This window comes from Protomyctophum bolini (assembly GCF_963924005.1).
Source record: "Protomyctophum bolini genome assembly, chromosome: 21".
Lineage (NCBI taxonomy): Eukaryota > Metazoa > Chordata > Actinopteri > Myctophiformes > Myctophidae > Protomyctophum > Protomyctophum bolini.
In genome coordinates, this window is record NC_137882.1 from 16827832 (window position 1) to 16851253 (window position 23422).

At 43.4% G+C, this 23422-nt stretch overlaps 1 protein-coding gene across 2 annotated transcripts; it reads right to left on the minus strand.

Moving 5' to 3' along the window:
- Positions 1-2089: 2089 nt before the first annotated feature.
- nell3 (NELL (neural EGFL like) family member 3) lies at positions 2090-20018 on the minus strand. 2 transcript variants are annotated; one of them, XM_080793715.1, is made up of 10 exons: positions 19918-20018; positions 18217-18332; positions 14448-15971; positions 13435-14265; positions 9938-10197; positions 9056-9364; positions 6984-7050; positions 5990-6084; positions 5537-5863; positions 2090-4158 (listed from the first exon to the last, which is right to left on the minus strand). In XM_080793715.1, the coding sequence occupies exons 4-10, from the start codon at positions 14231-14233 to the stop codon at positions 2974-2976; spliced, it is 3042 nt and encodes a 1013-aa protein (XP_080649841.1). In that variant the 5' UTR covers positions 14234-14265; positions 14448-15971; positions 18217-18332; positions 19918-20018; the 3' UTR covers positions 2090-2973. The 2 variants fall into 2 exon arrangements, with proteins under 2 accessions (XP_080649841.1, XP_080649840.1); XM_080793714.1 differs by having other exon boundaries at positions 9056-9376.
- Positions 20019-23422: the final 3404 nt, after the last annotated feature.

A 23422-nucleotide genomic window follows, 5' to 3' on the forward strand; every position in this document is an offset into this window, starting at 1 on the left:
GTGTGTGTGTGTGTGTGTGTGTGTGTGTGCAGTGGTCAATGGGAAAGTTTGTGACGGTTGCTCAACAGTGCCAGTGGTCACCCAGCGGTACTTTTTTATTCTAAACATACATAGGCACACAGGGACATAGGCTACTGACATAGGGACACAAAAAGCCAGGCATTGGAGCAGTGTGCACCGCTCAAAAATGTCAGCACTAAAGCAGGAAACCAGCTTAAAATCCTGCCGTAGAAGAGGAAAGTTACACAGTGCTGCTTTCAGTTTAAATTAAGTTTACATAAAAAACAAAGCTGCATGCTTTCACAGTTTAAATTTAGTTTACATAAAAAAACAATGCTTATTAACTCCCCCCTCTCCCTCTTAATCTCTCTCCCCCTTTGATATTTCTTCTCATGTGCTGTGGGTAATTTTCTCATTTGATCTACGACATCACACATCTGGAGAGCTCCACTATAACACCTGTTTTTAATTCAGCCTACGCAGAAACATTTGATATTTCTAAGTCACAACCTGCAGCGGTCTCTCTGTCTGTCTGTCTATGATTAAGGGACTATTAAACTTGGGCCGGAACTGTCCTCAAATCATGCTCGACACGACACCGTTTTTATGTGGACTGTTCGCGCCCAGTGGTTCTTGTGTTCTTGTATTCGTTTTACTGAGGTAAAGTTTAGGAATAAGGTTATAGGGTTAGGCATAGTTTTACTGAGGCTACGTTTAGGAATATGGTTAGGGTAAGGCATAGTTTTACGGTTACCTTTAGGAATACCACTCCGATGACCACTCAGGTCGCCAGATTTAACCCGGGGCAAGAGTGTTTTGGGGCGAACGTTCTTGTATTCCCAAGATACTGCTGCTTACCAGCTGCGCTTCATGTGGATCCTGAGAGAAAAAAAGAGAAAAACTGGCACAAGATTTTTCCAGGTATTATGCTTGCCATTTTTGTCACCCTATATATACTGTGTCATCACAAATTGCTGCTTTTTAACTGATTCAGACAGAACAAGGGGGATTTGATTTCGACTTTGTCAATCTAGCCGACTTTTCATCAGTTCTGGCATTCCACAGGGCTCAATTATTGGTCCTGTACATACAGTAGCCACTGGGAGAACTTTTTAGCGCCCTCTGAACTTTGCTGCATGTTTTTCACACAAATCATTTTTTTATTACTTCCTTACTGCTCTGAGTGGTTCAGAAACAGAGGCTTTCAGACTGAAACTTCAAAATAACCACAATCGTTAAACAATCTTGCACCTTGATGACTAGCATGAGACATCAGAATGAGCTTCACATGAGGGTGTCACGTGACATGACGTTGGTCACATGATGTGGCTAGCTAGACTCTGAAGCATGCACCAATAACAAACATCCTGCGACAATAATTGTGGGAGCTTGTATCCTGCTTATTCTGGCCTTGTATCAATAATGCACCGCTTAACCCATTAAAACCAAGTCATTTTAGATTTGAGCTAAAAAGCATTCTTTTATACTTTGGCTATTGAAAAACAGCAGATATACAAGCTCATGGTCTGGCACGAAGTGACTCGTCATGAGCTTGTAGATGCAATTTTGAAGATTCCTTTTCTTTTTACTCAAATCTTTGCTTCTAGGGGTCCCTGGAACAATATATTTTTAGATCAGTCCACGGCCAAAGATCTACAGTATAAGAGTTCTCTTTTTTATTACATTTTTTCCTTTTCTTTTTTCAGAAAAATGTTGGTACATGCAAGTGTGTGAGTCTCTATAGTCTCCGACATGTACGACAGTATGTATGAAGTATATTTGATGTTGAAAAACAATATACACTCATAGAAACCTTACAGTATACACATGCATGATGCATGATGAAGTGAGAATAAAGCTGGAGAATTTCAAAAGCCACATCGCTGCCAACTCTCTGAAAATGCATCATTGTGTACAATGTTTGGAGGGGGACAAAAAGCATACACGTGTGTGCATGCACGCACACAAGCAATAAAGACGGCAGCAGCTCTCACTAGATCTAAAGCTGAATATCGACATTGGTGTAGTGCTGCACATGCTCAGATGCCCTCTAGGCCGCACAAAGAAGCCTGTGAACATAGACATTTTGTGCATACATGTGCCACGCAATGGTATGGTAGGCCTCAGGCCTACAATTCAGAAATTTAATTGAATAATATTTGCAGCTGTTAGTGGGGAGCAGATCTACTTTCACCAGCAAATAAAATAAAATAAAATCAGCCATGAGTTCAATAGAAATATATAATATTGTAATATATCGGTATCGGCTGATATGACCCTGCAAATAATCGGATATCGGTCATAATTTCAAAATCATGCATCTCTAGAATTGATTGCATGAAACCGGCACCTGCGCGTCATCTTTTTATTCATCAGTTTTTGTTCATTGCCAACACATTGTTTATATTGCAAAGGGATGATATTGTCATATATAAAAAGTACAATGGATATAACATTTAAATAAGTTACCATAAAAAAGAAATTGAACAAAAAGACCTACCTGGTGAAGAAGTTTCATTGCATTACCCTTGTCTATATTATTGCTCATGAAAACGTTCCTCAAAGCACTTAAAGGGATCAGAACATACAGTATGTATTGTATGTAAATGTGCAGGGATAGTACTGTACACACGTGATGTGAATCATACACACATGCAAAGACAGGCACACATTCAACACTAAACACTCATACAATCACTGTACACTCACAGACATTCTTGATGAATTGGTCACTGCTCAACCAGCCGAAGTACTTTTGGAGCAAAAAGCAGTACTTACAATATCAATCATACCCAAAAGGGACATCATAGTAACGTTATATCATAACATTGTTATAGACAAATACGAAGTTTTCTCTCGACCAAAACCTGACTTCAGTTTGGTAAATTCTCGAATCTGCTCTGCAATTCAATTTTGTGCAAATCCATAGTCTTTATTTTTTACTAACATGAATGTTTTGACCAAAGGTTTGGATCACAACGCAACCCAGAGAATGTTGATGTTGGTGCCTCCCTGGTGGGTGATCTGATTAACTCGCCCGCGGACACAGTCCAGGGTCACGTAGATGGACGTGCCATTTTGCACCGGGAACGAGGCCCTCAGCCCCACGCTCGCCCACTCGCTGCCCTCTGGCATGTGGCCGGACACCTGCTGAGCCACAGGACCCGCCTGCCGCCCGCCCTCGCCATTGGCTCCACCTCCTCCTCCTCCTCCTCCTCCTCCCCCCGCGCGGTGGAGGGTGACTTTCACCACGTTGCAGGAGTGGATCAGCTTCAGGTTCAGGGCGACGTTCGCCGTCCCCTTCTCACGGAATACGAAGTTCTTGCGGGCGGGCGCTTCCCCCCCGGGCCGCGCCAGGTGGATGTGGTGCGAATCCGGGCTGATTTGCTGGAACAGGAGGGGCTTGTTTCGGACGGCGCCGGAGGGGAGACCAGCCCTGGAGATGGTGGCGGTCAGGGCAGAGGACAAGGCCGAAGGGATCCAGATAAGGCTCAACATGCTGATCCCGGTGCTGTCCCCAAAGTAGCGGATATTGCACTGCGAGGGGGAGGTGATCTCGAAGCTCAGCGTGTCGCCGCTCTCCACTTGCACGGCGCCAGAAAGAGTGATGGAAGTGTCCCTGTAGTTGACGCCTGTCTTGAACGCCTGCAGCACCTCCTGCGCGGTGCCATTGTGGTTGGCGTAGGCGAGCAGGGAGAAGCCATCTCGGACGCACGTGTGGCCCATGGCATACAGCGCCTGCTGCAGGACGAACTTCACCACGCCGCTCTCCGTGAAGCGAACCCCGCGGCCGTCGTGGGTCAGGCCGACCATGTACGGGTCGGAGACCGAGGTCACGCGGAAGCCGGGCCGGTAGTTGCTCTGGTGGTGGCTGGATATGGTGGTTTGCGCGGTCATGGCGACGGCCCCAGTGTCGTGGGACAGCCAGAGGAGGCTGAAGGAGGCCCCGTTGAGCTCGTAGATGTGGAGGTCCTTGCTTTGGTTGCAGTGCTGGTTGGGGCTCTTCAGCAGGAGGGTCAGGGTGTGGTTAGGCTCCACCTCCGCGCCGGCGCTGATGCTCACACCCTGGAAGTACTTCCCGTCCGGCTGCTCCACGCGCACGCCACTGAGGTCCTGGCCCTCCTGGTCCTCCTGGCTGCCGTTGAGCCGCATGCCCACCTGCCAGGTGGTTACAGTTAACGACAGTGGTGTAAAGCAATTAAGTGCATTAACTTAAGCGCAATTTTGAGGTATTTGTACTTTACTTTAGTATTTCCAATTTCCAATACTTTTACATCTACTCCACTACATCTCAGATCCAAATATTGTACTTTTACTCCACTACATTTATTTCACAGCTTTAGTTATTAGTTACTTTGTAGATTTGTAGATTACAAAACATTACATTAACCACTTCATGTATACTGTACATTTCGGCCATTTGATAGTACGGCTGCAGTATTGATACTTTTACTTAAAAATTGGAGTACCTTTTCTACCACTAATTATAGTTAACAAAGACTAATGGAAAAGTTAACTGAACTAAATAAAAACTAGCATAAAAAAAATAAACAACTGAAACTGTATTCCGTTTACAAAATAACTAAAACAAACTGAAATTACAGACAAAATGGCCTTCGTTTTAGTACATTTGTAGCAGTCTATGTGATTGGTAACTGAACACATTTTAAGTATACGTTTTTTATTACACACGGCACCTGACAAATAACCAAAAGTAGGCTTATTTAAAAGAAACTAAAACTAACACTAAAACTAATAAAAAACTAAGATAAGTATTAGCATTTTATAAAATAAAAACTAGCAAATCTGCTCTAAAAACAAATTAAAAATAACTGAATTTGAAAAAGTAAAAAATAATAAAACACATATTTAGCTATAGACATATTTACGATCTATAAAACCCAGCATTTGCATGCCAATCCCGTATATTATAACATTCTATGGTCTTTATCGTATACTAACCTATTTTATATTTACCGCATAGTAACGTTCCACATTGCACTTCTTTTTTTTACCACACCAAGATGGCGGCTCCATAGACTCCTGTGATGGTGGCGATTTTCTCTGAATTGTTGAGGCTCAGATGAGGTGATATGAGGCGAGGTGAGGACGATGTTAGGAGCTCAATAAAAAAATAGCACGGCCCGGGCGGCTAGTGTAGCGGTCCAGGCACCTAGGCTACTAAGCCAGCCTGACGGCGTGTCGCGGGTTCGACACCCGATCTCGATGACCTTTGCCACGTGTCAACCCCCCCCATCTCTCTCCCCATTTCCTGTCACCATACTGTACGCTATCCAATAAAAGGCAGAAAAAGCCCCCAAAAATAAATACAAAATAAAAAAGCATATTAGCATTTTAAATGCTGGAGAAGGTTGGCTCGAAAATGGCCGATTACTACTTCCAGTTCACGGGGCCGAGTCGCGGGGTCTTCTTTGCTTCCTTTTTCGTGCATATTGCTGTAGTAAATGGTTGCATGGAAAGTGTTAATAAAACTAAACTAAAATGAAAAATCCAAAACTATTATAACAATGCCCACCTGGAGGAAGTTCCGGCAGCTGTGCTTCAGGGCAAAGTTGTGGTCCAGCCACACCAAGCCGTGCTGCAGGAAGGCCAGCCGTCCGGCCCGGTTGTTCAGCAGCAGGTCCATGTCGCCGGCGTCTTTGCTGCTGCTGCGGAGGCGAAGCTGGAGACCCTGGGAAATGTGGCCAGCACCGGGTGGTGCCCTGGCAGGAGGGACCGAGACCCCGGACCCCCAGGCCTGGGAGAGGCGGCTCTCGCCAGAGGCCGAGCCGCCACAGATGGCGTCACTGGTTGCCGTGCAGGGGAGGGCGGCCGGGTCCCCATCGTCGCAGTCGGAACACGCCTGGCATATAGATATATAAATACATTTAGAGACACAAACACAGATGTTCATATACGAGTTACAAATCTGATTTACACTTACAGACTGTTTTGTTACGAATTGCCTCTACGAGTTGCGATTCCATACCTGGCACTCCTGCAGCTCCTGGTTGTAGAAGTACTGGTGGCCACACACGCCAGAGACCGCATCCCTCAGCGAAACCCCCAAGCACCTGAATCCCCCTGGCCACCGCCGGAACAGAGGGCGGAGAAAATGTGAACGAGCAGTATCAGAAAGACGATATAGAACAGAGAAACAATTTTCCTGGGACCCAAACTAGGGTCACATTCTCACCAGAGAGCTTTGCTGCGATTAAAACGAATCCTGCTGCGCATTTTCAGAAAGTGCACTTCGTTTGGCAGGTGTGAAGGCTCATTCGAATCCTAATGCGTATCAAAGAACCGCATTTTACTCCGAGCAAAAATGGGGGTTTCGCTTCGCTTCCAATCGCACTGAGCTGAACACAGTTGGAGACGGAGAAGGCATATTTTACGCAGCGCAAAGATGTCCCCTTTACACTGCAGTGTATTATAGCCTACAGAATATTCTGTCTGTCTGTCTGTGCCGTAAAGATGGAGCTGTCACTGTGTGGGGACTGGGGAGCAGGTACTTTCATCTCGACTTTTAAACTTGTAAACATTTTGCGCTGCTGTCTGTTATATCGGTGTGCTCAGCGCTGTGCCTCCATGCCCAAAAGTGCGTGGCGTGGCTGCATGTGTATAGTGAGAGAGCGAGAGAGCTGTGGGGGGGGGGGTCCAGTCCCAGACGGCACGACACATGCACGTTATGAGTATAATTTTATCACCATAGATTTCACTGTGTTGTAGGCTGTGTTGTAGGCTAGGTTTATGAATGGAACACATTGATAAAGGTCCCCCCTGCTGCGTTCCCAATTGCTACGGATGACAGTGTGAAGGCAAACTGCAGCAAATTAAATACGCAAGAATCCCAAAATCTCCGCCCATACGCATGAGTCTACCGAGGTATTAGGTGAGAATGTGACCTAGGTAACAACAACAACAAAAACATTCTCCAACCCTGGCCATCTGCCTGGCGGAGATAAACAATGAGTGAGACTCACCTGGAGTGTTAAGGCACTTTACTCGCTCTCCACAGATGTTTGGTAATTCGAGGCATTCATCTCTGTCCTGTAATGCAGATAATATACAATATTTAGATTTCCCTACATTTTGTAATGTTAAATAAGCATGCAATTCTCACATTGCTGTAGACCAGGGTCTTCAACGTCATTTCAGGCCAAGGACTCCTTAGAAGCAGAGACCCCTACATATTGAAAAATTGTGTAGAGTAAACCCTTTCCTAGATTTCATATAGACTTGTTTGACACTATCAGTGTATAGCGTTGTGTTCCATTCATATTAATGTTAACCAAAACACTCAATAGAATCTGCTCGTTTCCCCCCCCCCTACTACACCAAACCTCCTTGCCAAAAATAGCAGATCTACAAGCTCACAAGCTTGTACAGTACTGTAGATCGACTATTTTCGGCTAATGTTCCCCACAGAAAAGGGATGCTAGGATTCAAGTGGTTAATGTGAAATAAAAAATTGAAATCCTATCAGATAAAGATTTGGACCCCACCCTGTAGTAACTCGGAGGATCCCCTAGGCTAGGATGGTTCTCAAACTGTTTTGACTCGGGAATTCTTGGAAATACATTTTCATCCACTGCACCCGAGTTCCCACTTAAACCCTAACCCTAAAGGGCTAAGGGACAGTATGGCACAAGGAAAACTTGTCCATAACGGGACGTATAAGTAAGTTATCTTAACCACTTGAACCCCAGCCTCCCTATTCCGATAATAGGGATTCTGGGGTCACATTGTGAGTCGACGCGTTGTGAGCTTGTAGATCTGCCTTTTTTTTTTTGGACGAAGAGATTTGGTGAAGATAGAAAAGGAGCTCACCAAGTACAGAGCAACTCAGGTCCATTTGACTAATAGGGTCTGAAGTGGTTATTAATTGATATTGATGAATTCCAAATATTATCAAAGTATTCTGTTTCACCCCTGGACTAGCGTCAAGACCCCCAAGGCACTTTGAGAAAACCTGCCCTTAGGGGTCCCGGACCGCCTGTTGAAGATCCCTGTGCGTAGATAAAACGCAGACAGATTGGTGTACAAAAGTATCATGCGTATAATAACCTTGCGTAGCCATACGAATATCACTGCGTGGATATTCATTTTTTTCCAAGGGGCAGTTACAAAAAGATTAAAACGCAGGGGGCACGGTGGCACAGTTGGTAGTGCTGTCGCCTCACAGCTAGAAGGTCCTGGGTTCGATTCCCGCTCGGGACGCTGTGGGTGCTGGCGGCGTGTTTCCTCCTCCGCGTCATCAGTGCCCATACCCGAGGCGGGGTTGGCGAAAGGGCCTTTCTGTGTGGAGTTTGCATGTTCTCCCCGTGTCCCCTAGGGTAGGTACCCTCACAAAAAACATGCAGTAATCCTGGTCACTAAACTGCCTCCCCCTGGCCAGCCGGGGCGCCTGATGGAGGGGAAAGGAACTGGTTGGAATAACGTGTTCCTTCCACGCGCTACGTCCAACCAGGGAAACTCCCCCCTGTCAGGTGTAAAGGAGCAACTTGGACACTCAGGCATGAAGGAAGCATGAGTTCAAGTCCGTTGCTCTCCCCTTGTCTCCCATATATGGGGACTAGGTTGGTGGAGGGTGTGTAGAGCCCAGGATCACATTAGATGATTGACACAGGGGTGAAAAATGTGTTACAAAATCGTGGGATAAAAAATATATTAAAAAAAAGAAGAAAAGGCCTACAATCAATCAGAGCAGCGCAGCCCACTACATCACACACATTGTGAGTGATGTGGTTGGTTATATCCTGGTAAGCCCGCCCTATATTTGCATACTGGGCCCTGGTTGGTTATATCCTGGTAAGCCCGCCATATATTTTCAGGATCCAATGGTAATTCCGACAGAGCATTAGTCCGACATGCGGGAACAACAGTCGAACATGCGCTGCTCCCGTGCTTGCGGTTATGGTTAGGTTAGGGTTTGAGGTAGGTTAATGACTGTCGGACCAATAAGTGTCACTAAGATCAGACTCAATCTGCCTGGGGCAATCAATATGCATTGCAAAGGCAGCTGGAAGGTTGACTACGCGAGGCTAACGTGTACCTGGCACATTCGGTCCGCGTTGGGCGAGCACTGGGAGACCAGGAAGAAGCCGGGGGGGCACATGGTGCAGCTCTCGCAGCGGGGCGGCTCCCTCTGGAAGTCACAGAACTCGCCGGGCCCGCACGGCGAGGCGCAGCCCAGCAGGGGCTGCGGGAAGTGGGCCTCCTCGCCGACCACGTCCATGACCTTGGCGTCCAGCGTGTCCATCTTGTGCACGCCGGCGTAGGACTTGTGGAGGTGGCTGCGCGCCTGGTTCTGCAGGCCCACCAGGTGGCTCTCGAAGTAGCTCTGCAGCTCCCCCTGGAGGCCCTGGAGGTTGGCCTGTCACAGTTATTACATAATAATCGTCTGCCGAATCGCAATTATTTGAGATAGTCGCAAATTATGTGAATGTTTCCACATTCCAAAAATGTCCGTATATGTTCAACCATTTTACAAAAATAGCAGACATAGCAGATCTACAGGCGTACAAGATATCACGAAGTGACGTGTTGTAAGCTTTTAGATCAACTATTTCCACTATTTTGTCATTTTTTTGGAAAGAAAATATTATAAAACATTAAATTAGTCAGTGATTTCTTTGTATACTTAACTTATTTGTCATATCTGCCTGTGTAATTTGTGATTACGAAGCCTAAAAGGCAAACAGAACTACAAACTGTAACGTTCCAATGTTCAATGCAAAAAACACACTTAAACCGTTAATCGCAATTATTTGTGTGACGTTTTTGTGTGACATCAAGCAATTCTGCATTAAAATCTTCCAATATGTTATTCATGCCCCCAAAATCACACACTAATAAGGCAAGCTGGCGGTTCCACGTGCCGCACAAGGTGCACCTGCCCCTCAAAAAGAATGTCCTATACCTGGAAGCCCTATACCTGGAAGGACACCTGCTTGACCGTGTCCGCGAGCAGGCCGTACTGCGCCTTCACCACGTCCATCTGCTCGTAGGCGCGCCGCTGCTGCTCCAGGATCTCGCGCTGCTGCGCCAGCAGCGCCCCCTGCTGCTCGACAAGCTTCTGCTGAAGGTCGCGGATGACCGTCTGCTGGGCGCGCAGCGCCTCCACCAGCTGCTCCTGGCCCTTGGCCAGCTGGAGGTGGAGGATGAGGGCGTCTTCTGACGGGACCTCGTTCTCCCCTAATAAAGATAGTGGTGGAAGAGGTTAGCCTGAGTTCCAGCCTGATGCGCTGCGTTCCGCGGATCTGAAATTGTCACTTCTGCGAGGGACAATTCAGAATCGGGGAACCCCACGCTAGGAAAAAGTACTACTACTCACATGTTTTACTTAAGTAAAAGTATCAATACTGCAATGTAGAACTACTCCGTTGCATGTAAAAGTCCGGAATATAAAAAGAAATGTAAGTGCAAAAGTTTTGGTATAAAAAAGTATCAAAGGTAGAAAGTACTCATTATGCAGAATGTCCCATTTCAAGTTTTCAAATGTTTAAACATCTTTTGAAAATAGCAGATCTACAAGCTCACAATGCGTCGCAGTGCGACACATTGTGAGCTTGTAGGTCGGCTATTTTCAAATGGCCAAAATGTATGGGCTGAAGTGGGTGATGATATATATATATAATATTATATATATATAATTCAACCTTTTTCATTTCAAGGGCCAGAGGTTTGACTTGAATTAGGCTACGGTCCCCCATTTAATGGCATTTCTATCTCTGGGACCCCAATTTATATTGTAAAATCAATGTTAATTTAACTCTGAGAGTGTACAAATGGAACCAAAGGGACCCATTGATACCACTGATGCATGCACCCTTTATACACATGAAATAAAGGGGAACATTGTTTTTCTTTTTTAGTGGTGCAACCACACTTTTTTGAGTGGTGCAACCACTGGTGCAACCATAGGGCTGTGTCCCTATGTATGTATGTTTAGGGTACCAACAGGGGGCGCTGCTGCACCACTCACTTCAGACGGGTCTGATTATTTATACATTTTGATCACACAAATAAATAATACTTACCGGTATGTCCAGGATAGAATATGGAAGATACATTTTTATCAAGGATGTAGTTCCAAATAAATGTCCACACGGTAGCTCTGATAAAACCATTAGCACAGTGTAAGAAATAATGCATGCTGAAGCCCCTGTAGACTGGCTGCATAGACTAAATACATCATCCATGTATAATTTATATCCACTTTAGAATTAATTAATTCATATCAACTATATGGCTCTGAATGATTTCTATCAAAATATGTTGGCACAGAATGTGAACGGCTCTTGGCCCAGGAAGCCAACAGCGTAATGAAAGTTTCTTATGTATGGACAGACTTCAAAGCGTTCTACATTTTCTGGACAATTGACTCAGGCCGAGGGACTTTTTTCCCCCGATTCAGCTGTTCCGCAGCCTGACAGAACTCACAGCCTGACAGAACTCACAGCCTGACAGAACTCACAGCCTGACAGAACTCACAGCCTGACAGAACTCACAGCCTGACAGAACTCACAATTTTGAGGTATTTGTACTTTACTTGAGTATTTCCAATTTTCAATACTTACTTCTACTCCACTACATCTCAGAGGCAAATATTGTACAAAACCTTAGTAACTTACTTACTAGTTAGATTTTCATAATGACAAAACATACATTACCCACTTCATTTGAAAACAGCCAATCTAGAAGCTCACAATCCGTTGCGATGGGACGCATTGTGAGCTTGTAAATCTGCTATTTTCGAAAATGTTGAATTCCGTACTTGTACTTGTAGAGATGCACAATAAAATAGTTAGCGTATCAGAATTGGCCATAAAAATACCATATTGGTATCGTATTGGTCTCAACATATACTCATCTCATTCAGTAGTGAAAACAGACACTTGGAAAAAGAGTATATTAATTGATTGATTGAATACTTTATTAGCAGGCTTTGGGCCAAGCTGCTAGGTCCTAGGCTAGTTTCCATTGCGGTCCTCTGTATAATATCGGAACCGGTCAGAAATATGACCCTGCAAATAATCGGAGATCGGATATCGGTCATAATCGTGCACCCATAGACTCAAGTCATATATCAGCTTGCAAAGCAAAGTTACTATATTTACCCAGGGTAACTGGACTAAGGCTAAGCTCAAGAACTTATTTACAGCCAGGCCCTGCTCATAGAACATTTCATGGTAGGGGTTCAATGCCTTGCTCAAGGGCACTTCAGCGGTGGTAATTTTAACGTGCCGGTCCGGGGATACGAACTAGCGACCTTCCGATATCAAGACCGCTCCGCAAACCGATCGGCCACCGCTGCCCCGCTGAAGCCACTGCAACACGTCCCCTTTGTGGAAGTTTTGTCGTCTCATCCACAGATCCATGTTGTCGCTATGACATAAGTCTTTTAAACCCCCTCTTTGTATACGTGTTGCTATGACATAAGTCTTTAAACCCGCTCTTTGTATACAATATGTTGCCCTCGAAAAGTTGTTTTGTAAGGGGATACATTTTTTATCATCCATATAAATTGGCCGAATGCAGCAGTGGGGGAGAGGAGAGCATGACACCTCTCGCTGTCTGTCGCTGTCTGCCTGGGAAGAGAGCCGCTATTGACCGTATAGGGCTAGTCTCCCATTGGCTGAGTTTGAGGCCAGCCAATCATGACAATCTCACCACTACATCGCTACTACTACTCTGGGCGAACATTGACCAGCTCTGCAAGCTGATAAAAACGGCTCAAACATTGGCCAAATTGTCAAGAAATATAAGGAAGAGGCAAACTTTTTTTCATGTCAAGGACCCCCAAAATATACAATATTTTAAAAAAAATCTTTGTTTTCCAATATGTTAAAAAAAAAAAAGCAGATCTACAAAATAATGCATTATGGGCTTGTAGATTGTAGATCTACTATTTTCAAATAGCCGATACAGAGTTAAAGTGGTTAAACTGATTGTGTACTATCTCTACTAGAGCAGTGCCCATTTGTGATGTCAGAACAGGCCAGGCCAGCTCCATACAGGTATATGGAGCCTGGGCAGAGGCCCTGTCCAGAGCCCGGCAGGGGCATTTTGTGGCAGTTGTGGTGGAAAGTAACTAAGTACATTTACTTAAGTACAGTACTTAAGTACAGTTTTGAGGTATTTGTACTTTACTTGAGTATTTCCAATATCCAATACTTGTACTTCTACTCTACTACATGTCAGAGACAAATATTGTACTTTTACTCCACAACATTTATTTGACATCAGTTACTTTGTAGATTTGGATTATTACAAAACTTTTGAAATGGACGAAATATATAGTCCATTTCGAAATATCTGATCTATAAGCTCTATCCGATTCAATCAGCCAATTCATATGTCTAATAATGTGCTTAATTGTTTTTGTAATTATCCATGGTGATCATGACAGAACAGACAGACGTCACAGACCTGGTTTGATATCGCACGTGAGCTGGACACCCAGAGGCGCACCGCCGCCAAGTTCCGACGACGGATATCCAAACTCCGGGAAATCTCCCAGAAACTGCGCCGCTCTGTCCGCCAGATGGACGGGGGAGAGCGGGCTGTCCTCCAAACTGCCCGCACACCCCTCACCACCACCCGCACAGGAAGACGAGGACGAGGACTTCGGCCGGGGGGCTTTGAGCCGTATCCTCAGGGCAGGCAGTTTGCATTCGATCCCTTTACAGTCCCGTAAGGTGTCGTTGACGCCGGGTTGAGGAGGAGGCTGTTTCTGAACGCAGTCTGTCCCACTAGTACATCCAGGAGCAGCGGCGAAAACCTCAGGCGTCGTCCTCGTCCGTGCGCTCTGGTGGTCCCTTTCCCGGGCGCCGCTGCGGGGTGGCTGCTGCTGCGCCCCCGCCTGGACCCCGCCGTGACCGCTGGCTTGTTCCGATCTGGTCGCTCTAGCAGAGCCCGGGTGTACCTGGTGCTGGCTGGCCACTATCTGCGCCGCTCTAACCTGCGTTGTTGTTGTTCCCGAACCTGTTGTTGGGTTGTTGTACTGGCGTGCCGCCGCCGCTCTGGAGGATCTGCTGCTGCCCCCCGGACAGTGCGCTCCGGTGCACGGTCTCGGGTCTCCGGTTTGTCCTCCCAGTCCGCCGCCGTGGCAGTGCGTTCCCGGCCGGCAGATCTCTGCTGCTGCGACGGAGTCATAGTGCACTACTGACAACCAGGACAGGAGGAAGAGCAGCAGCAGACCTACTGGTCTTGGTAAGAAGAATGCCATTTGTGTTGTGGGATTTGTGACTCCTTTTCTTCCTTGTAAAAGAGAAGGGGGGGGGGTGACACAGTTTAGGACATAAACATTTGAAAATAAACAATATTTAGCTTCCTCACGTATGTCACTATCACTACAAAAAGGAAGACAAACTTTTTGCTGCATGGAAAAAGAGACTTTTTAATCTGTGACTAAACAATCACAAATAATATTACTAGATTACCTTCACTCCGGGTTTCGCTGTGACTGGCCTGTCCAAAATAATGTCATCGTCAGTAGCAGTAGCCTATGCATGTAATGTAACAAAAACATCAGGCACACGCAGCATTTCTCCTGGCTTTCTCCATGTTGTCTGTCGTCTGAGCCACTCTACTCCGAGGGGTTTCTGTGCTAGAATTTCAGTCTGTGGCATTCCAAAGACTTAATTAGCATCAGGTTTCCCCCAGCCGCAAATTAACCCTTCACCTTCCCAGTATTCTGCTTGCTTAGGAATGGCCCAATTAAACTCCTCTTCTTTTAGTGGCAAGAAGAACCAAGACAATAATTTTCTGGATGTTTATTTTTTTAAAGGATTTAGCTCCCCTGCTTATTACCATGGCTGTATGTAGGCTATATAACTACAAAAAGAAAAAGATGATAATAAAATAAAAAAAATACCATCTGGGCATTATGCCAAAACCATGCTGCAGTTATCCAATTTGTCATGGTACATTAAATCAGAGGAGTGAGCAGGTATATGAAGGCAGAATGCATTCATTCAGCATATGTCCATTTTTTATTGATGACCTGGCACATTTCACTTAGCCCAGTGTTGACATCTTTATGGCTATAGGGGTCTTCAACTTTTTTCAGCCTAAGGACCCCATAGCCTAGTTGACCACTCCCCCTTGAAGAGGGAGTGTGGTCAACCAGGCTACCACTTATAGCTGAGAGAGAGAAGCAGGGAGTTTTTATTGAACATTGTGTTTCATATTAAACCTTTACATGGGCTTCATAGATAGATTCATAGACTTGTTTGACAGCTATATCATCAGTGTTAGGTTGGATTCATGTTGATGTGTATTTTCAGACATTTTACCACTTACATAAACCCTCAATGCTTAATAAACTTGACCTTTAGCTTTTCTGTACATTGACTCGATCTGTAAACATCTTTGTAGAAAATAGCCAATCTACAAGTTTGTAGGTCAGCTATTTTCGTCTAAAATCTTTTTGAATAGGGATGCTAGGTGGTTAAAGGGATATTTCACTTTAAAAATAAATGTGTTGGTTTGCCCCCCCCGGAGCCATCCCTGCCCCCAGACAGTTTTTAAGCTGCTTGATTCAGTAATTCGATATATATATTTTTAATCAGACCCCTTCCTATACATTACAAACCCTTCAAACTCCATTTTAAGTAGGCTAACCATGATAGATTCATCATCAAAAACACCCGCTCTTCGTTCTGGCGACCGACCTCGTCATGCTAATACGTGAGGAGACCGTTTTTTCACGAGTCTCCTCACGTATGAGGGGGGCGCCGTATGATGCCCGGGGTCCAGGACGCCCTGTTGAAGACCCCTGCCTCATGGCCAGTGGGTCTCTGCAATGTCAGTAGGTTTTGGGGTCATCCTCTCAAGGAGACATGGCTTCCCAGATTGCGGTCGTCCTGAATGTTGAAACAGCTGCTGCTCCTCAAACCCAGTAATCATTCCTGTTGCTCTGGTCAACGTCAAGCACCCTGTCTGACAGACCAGTGGTTCTCAACCTGTGGAGGGGGGGGGGAACGATTTAAGGACTTTAAAAACCTTTATAATACCTAAGAAGAAAATAAAAAGTATTTCAGCGTCATAATCAACAAACTATACTATTAAAAAACTGGTCAAACATTGGCCAAATTGTCAAATAAGAAAGAGGCAAAAATTGTGAAAACAGCAGATCTACAAGCTCACAACGCGGCGGCGAACATGTTTTTGTCAAAGTTTTAGTTGACGAAATCAACACTGCTGGAGTCCAGGAGCTCAGAGAGATACCGAGTGGTGTGTAGCCCATTTAAAGATTTAAAATCAAATAAGAGAACATTATAGAATCTATCCTAAAATTAACAGGGAATCAGAGAAGTGAGGCCAAGATGATGAAAGCCTGCAGCCGATTGATAATTAGTGTGACAGACGGTATATAACCGTTGACTCGAAGATAATTGTTGCACTTTTTTTCTGGAAAGGAAACAATAAATCTTTTGTGGTGGCACCAGACTTTATCACACCACCACCCACTACGTTCAGTTGTGCTGCAGAACACATGCAGAGTTATGCAGTGGTAATGTAACTAAGTACATGTACTCAAGTGCTGTACTTCAGTACAAGTTTGAGGTCCTATGTCCAGCTTTGAGGGTCTGTATAAAACACACACATTGAAGACAAAAGTGAGGACGCAAATTGTGATTGGCCAGAATGAGATGATGTGTGTCGTATGATGACATATAAGAGCATTGTGTAAACACAAACATTGAAGACAAAAGTGTGTAAAACGCAAACATTGAAGACAAAAGTGTGTAAATACAAACATTGGAGACAAAAGTGAGGACGCAAATTGTGATTGGCCAGAATTAGATGATGTATGATGATACGATGATGATGCCCCTCACTTCACACGGGTGTGATTTTCTTTTACCTCACTGGAGTATTTCCAAATTTCAAATATTGTACATTTATTCCACTATAATCGTTTGAAAGCTTTAGTTAGTCGTCACTTTGTAGATTTAGATTTTTATTACTAAACATACACTAAACACATCTTGTAAAGGTCTGGTATTTCTACATTGTGGTATTGATACTTTTTACTAGTAAAAAGTAAAACATGAAAGTACTTCTTCCTCCATCACATAGTTACCTGCAGTACAGTACGTCTCACCTCTCAATAGAGGGTGCTACAACCCTCCAGACCAGGGGTGGGCAACTATATTTCCACACTCACTCCAGAGGGGCCATGTTGCATATTACTGTCTTATCAAAAAAAAAATGTTTTGAGCTTGTAGATCGGCTATTTTTTGCTATATTTCAATTGAAATCCTGAAAAGAAATGTGGCAATTATTTTTATTGGAATCCTGAAAAATTACCTTTTTATTTAATTTCAAATTAATTTAGTTATAGTTACGTTAACTACATCCAAACACATTGGACATACAAAAGCGGGTCATGTTTCTTTGCATGTTTGGAATTGTAACAGCTGAAATCAAAAATATATCTGTATTCTGATATACCTGAGGGCCACATTAAGTGAAGGTGGGGGCCGCATGTGGCCCGCCGGCCGCCAGTTGCTCATGTATTCTCCAGACGGTGCGTTACGTTTGACATCACTCTGACGCAAGTGTACACTCCAGTATACCTTTCAACAGACACCTGATTGTGTTGCAGCAGGGTTCTCGCTGGTATTGTCATTATCACCCCATTTTCTTTTCAAGAAAGCTGCAGGAAAGGCTTTGAGAGGTGTGAGGGTGGCTCACAGATGGTTTAAGTTAAGGGCAGCTACACACAGCTAAAGACAGGGGTTTTCAACAGGGGGTCCGGGACCCCTATGGGAGGGCCGCCAAAATCTGTGTGCCAAATCTTTTGTATTTTACATGAACCACTTGAACCCTCTATATTGTATTCCTATAGAGAACTACAGTATAAGGCCAAACATAGCGGATCTACAAGCTCACAGCACCTCGTGCATGCGAGTCAAAGTTGACTAAACATCAATGCGTAGATTAATTTAATTTTTTTAACTCATGGCCATTTTGCTTTAGGAAATGGTTGGCAGGTACTGTAAAACTCTTTCTTCACGAGTCATAGTCAATGGGGCTAAAACATATACCAGACCGCCGGCATGGCCCCATCCTTGGAAGTTAAACGGAGCAGCCTACAGTATATGGCGGCCATGTGTTAGTCAACCTCTGGAAGAGGAAATGATTCCTACTAAAAGTGTTTATTTAATACACCAACGTCTCCTGAAAGGCTCTTGGACTCACTCAATGTTCTTTGGTTCCCCCCTGGCCTGTAGTTGGACCGCGATGAACGTTGACAGCTTTCTTCTTGCCACAGAGAGGGTGGTCTGCTTTCCCGATCGGAACCAAGAAAGGAGAGGCTTTGAGGGAGAATGGTTAATCATTAGATTAGCTGTTGAAAAAAACTAAACGCTGAAAACCCCTGCATTAGATAATAGTATTATTCTGACAAGAAACAAAACTTAATTTATAAATGCCACATTTCGGCACACTGTTCTTTGATCTCCCCTTTTGCAATATTTTGACATGTCTTCTTCGTTGAGATGGATGAATGTGCACTGCTGCAATCTGAAGGGCGGGGGGGGGGGGGGCTGACAAGAGATCACTACAGATCAGACTCTGTGGTCTCCCAGGTTGAATCAAGGAGAAATGCAAATAAATAGAGCTATCTGTGTGTCTGCACTGTCCGATAAGGCCCGGGGTCTATTCATAGCTTGACAGCTTGACTTTACCTTAGCTACCCAAGAAGCCAAACTGACCTTGTATTGCATCAAATGTCTTAGGATATTCTTGCAATGCTTTTAAACTAAGGGGTAAAGCAGCAGAGGTATATGCTCTCAAAATGGTTTCAAAGTGTTATATTTTCATCAAAATTATTTTTAATTACCGGTAATTGAATACTTTATTATTAGTCGGTGGCTAAAAGGATAACACAAAAAAGTCCTGACATGGGGACTTGTTTCCATTGTGGTCTTATCTATCCAATTAATCAACATAGCTAATAGATAATTAACACAATGATACATATCATCAACGAATAAAAACTATGTACACTAGGGGTTTTTCCCTGGCCAATTTTAAAATAAATCTGCGTTACACATCCTTTTAATGGATAGTGTCAGGTAGTAGTAGTAGCAGTAGTAGAATGAAAACTTTAACACGTTTCTTTACCCTGAGCGATCCCAAAACTAGCAAAATGTGTTGGAATTAGGTGGACCATCGGCTTTAATGGATATTTCACTTTCAAACATGTTTGGGGTCATTTGGTCATTTGGGGTCTACTCTGGCTTTTGTGTTTCATACCGGACAGGTTTTAAGTTGCTAGATATAAATGTTATCAGACACGCCCCCTTCCTATACAAACTCATAATTGTGACTTCAAACTTGGGCATTACAGAACATCGGAGTGATAATAGAACTCTGAATATGCGCAGTCCAGTGGCGGCTCATTTTGTGCAAGCTGGCCATAATGTGTCTGCTTTAAGATACATTGGAATAGAAAAAGTAGAAAAACCACATAGGGGAGGAGACTAGGAGACTCTCCTACTGAAGAAAGAAGCATTTTGGATCTATGAATTGAGAATAGATATACATTATTTGACACTTTTGGTTGTTGAAAAACAGCTTCTAACCATTATTTGACACTTTTGGTTGTTGAGAAACAGCTCATAAAACATTATTTGACACTTTTGGTTGTTGAAAAACAGCTGTAGATATATAGATAGACTGTACTGTCCTCAATATAAGTGGCTAGATATCTTGACAGTCAGATAAACTCCTCCTTGACATTAAGACTCTGAAGACAGTTGTTTCCAAATCCACAGGTTTACTAACATCAAAGAAGTGTGAAACTGAAACATACAAATAAAGCATAATCAATATCCACAATATATCAAAAATAATCATGTACAATCATCAATGAACATCTAAGCATTAGTTACATACCCATGATGCTATCAAAAGGCGTATATGCAGGTAGATGTTGCTGGATTATAGACAAAACACACAGCTTCTCTGTGCTCAGCCATGTACTAAACTGAATCTACTTCCTGGTTACAGGTGATCACATGACATTCTGCTGGTCACATGACTACTGATACACACTGCTCTTAAGGTGACCACACACAATTGCAAAACATACAGCATTACTTTGAACAAAACACATTTGTAAAATATTAAATTGCAACTTGAAACGTTGTAACTAAACACAGACCATTCCTTTAATATACCTGCCTGACATGCCGCTCTATTATAATTTTTGTATTCATTTTGTATTGTACAGGTATATATGTTTCGGTGTATTTATTGTATTTTATTGTATTTTAAGTGTATGGCCCCTTAATTGATGTATTTGTTTTGTTCTGGAGTGGATCTTCACATACAGCCTATTTAGTCCAGGCAAAGTAGCATTTCCAGACAGACTAATTAAAATAGATATTTTTTCACCATAGATCATCTCTATGAGGTGTCTAGAACAACATACTAAAAGTCCTAAGAAATCCTAGATGCGGAAATATGTTTAATTATCAATTCAAGATGTGTGCTAATACCTCGAGAAAACTAAACACCCTAATGGGCATTTTTTTTCTTTTGTCCTATCACAATGAAACTTTCCACAATGAATCTTAACATGAAAACTAAACTTTTTTGTATTACAAGTTTCTCTGAAACTTAATTTGAATATGCAAATTAGCTTAATATATATTGAATATGCCCACATTTGCATATCACGAAAATTACTTTTCCTCAAAATGTATAATATTTACATTGTTGTTTGTTAATGATATCAAACACACTGATCAGACTTTCATGAACCATTTCATCGAAATATTGTGACTTCATAGAATAACATCAAAAACACCATTCATATGTATGACAAATGCATAAATCCTCAAATCTTCCTCCAACCATCCTACTGCTAATGGTTGATGGCAATGCTGCTTTTGGACTGGCCACTAACCTGAAAACTGCCGGGCTTGGTTGTACCTACCGGGGGCATAACCCCCACCGGTAGTCCTCAGGGTCACAGAGGCACACAAGCCTCCCCACCACGACAAGGTAGCAACAGGTTCTTTTTGTGTTTTTGTTTTTTTGTGTTTTTCTTTTTTGTTTATTTTATTGTTCAAACGTGATCCTCAACTCCTTTTGTATGATTCTAGTCATCAGAAAAATCAGGCAACTGGGAATTTGTACAGCTAGTACCACGACATTCTCTGCATATGGCAGTGCAAGGGAGTCCATGTTTTTTGCATGTGCATCTCTTCGTACTGCAGTCTTTCTTGCAGCTAAAGCAGACCACATTAAGTAATTCTGGTGGTCCTGCAGGTGGTCATTATTGGCATGAATCTACCACCAGGCTATAACATGCCATTCCCAGTCTTCTGGACTCATGCTTTCACTTGTTCCTTTCCATTCATGGATCTGGTAGAACACACGGAGACTGTGGAACTTCACAGCTGATGATGTTGGAAGAGTTTGAGGTTCCACTGGAGATGTGGTCTTCGATATTTTCTCACAGCATCGCCTGTGTCTCAGTATATCCAGCGATTCATCTTTGTCACCCCCATACAGTGAGACTAGAGCCTTTTCACCTGCTGCAACGATGATTCATTTTCCGACCTTTTCCTCTGACAGGCTGAACACCATAGCTTGTTTGAGAAAGCTAGAGTCAGTTTTTACTTTTTTCAGTGCCAATCCCTTTCCCAAGCCAAATAGACGAGAAGTTGAATCACAGCCTAAAATAGCATGGATGAAGAGGAGATTATCACACACCTTTGGACCAAGTAGTTATTTTGTCTGCTTTATGCACCATATCCTTCTTGCTTTTGTTCCTTTCTTTGGTTCTGGTGCCAGAAACAGTTCCTGTGCATTTGGATCAGCCTTATGTAACAAAAGTACTAATGAATCTGTATCATCTCCTACTAGGACCGTGTCTTGTGGCATGTTATAGGTGGTAGATTCGTGATCAGCCTGCAGGACCACCAGAATTACTTAATGTGGTCTGCTGTAGCTGCAAGAAAGACTGCAGTACGAAGAGAGGAGTACAAAAACAGCATGGATGTTTTTCACCTCCTGTGCGCAACCTAACACACACACAAACACACGCATATATTATTAACTGTATATATGGTGATTTCGGGTGTGCCAGTACAGTAGCCAGTGCCAGTACAGTACACTCTGACGTGCTGGCTGCATTACCTCCCCTCTCCGAAAGGCCCATAGCTGCCATAAATCACTTTCAGCGAGGGTGAATTATTAACATAGATATCCACATTACTCTTGATGATTCAGCCCCACACGTTCCTTCCTCGTCGCTGAAGCCACATACTTACTGCCCCCTGCTTGAAAACTTCAACTGCAGTGATCTCATCATCATCATCTCCAGTGCTGGGAAAAAGTACAATATTTAAGTAAAAGTATCAATACTGCAATCTAGAAATAATCTATTTACAATTAAAAGTCCGGAATTCTAATTTTACTTGAGTAAAAGTACAAAAGTATCAAAATGTACTTAAAGTACCAAAAGTAAAAGTACTCATTGTGCAGAATGTCCCATTTCAAGTTTTCAAATGTATACAAATCGTTTGAAAATAGCAGATCTACAAGCTCACAATGTTTTGCGATGCGACACAATTTGTCACAATTCAACACATTGTGAGCTTGTAGATCCGGCTATTTTCAAATGGCCGAAAGGTAAGGCTGAAGTGGTTAATGTATGTTTTTTTAATAATAATAAATATCTACAAAGCAACTATAGTAACTACAGTTTTCCATTAAATAGTGGAGTAAAAGTACAATATTTGGATCTGAGATGTAGTGGAGTAGAAGTAAAAGTATTGTAAATTGTAAATACTAAAGTAAAGTACAAATAGCTCAAAATTGTACTTAAGTACAGTACTAAGTAGATACTTAGTTACTTTCCACCACTGATTGTCACTCAAAGTCACACAGCAACGCAGACATTTGTTTTAGTTTTATTTGAATGCACAGTGTCTGTGTCTCATTTGAAGCTGTTGCAGTTTATAGGTTCTGGATTTTGTAGTGCAGCTCCCATTCAGTTATTACACTGGCCCGGGGGCGCAGTACGCAGAAAGAGAAAAGACAGAGACAAGCAAAAAAGATATGGACAAGACTATACTAGGACAACAAGAAGTCACACTGTCAATCAGTCACAATATACGAGGGAGTAGAAACTAAACCAACACAGACTCACTCACAGTCACAACCCACAAAACGACAAGTTCGAACCTCGGAGAGTCCTCTTCTACATTTGAAGTTCCAGGTTAGACAAGCAGGGCAGATAAAGTGATAAAGTCTTTGGTTGCTCCATGCATGTGCAGCGCTGGCTGTGCTGCCCAGACAAGACTGTTGTGAAAGTTGTGTTGAGCTCTGTGCTGGAATGCACTGACAGGTCCAGGCCTGGCTGAACTTCCGCATTGAGCAGGAAACT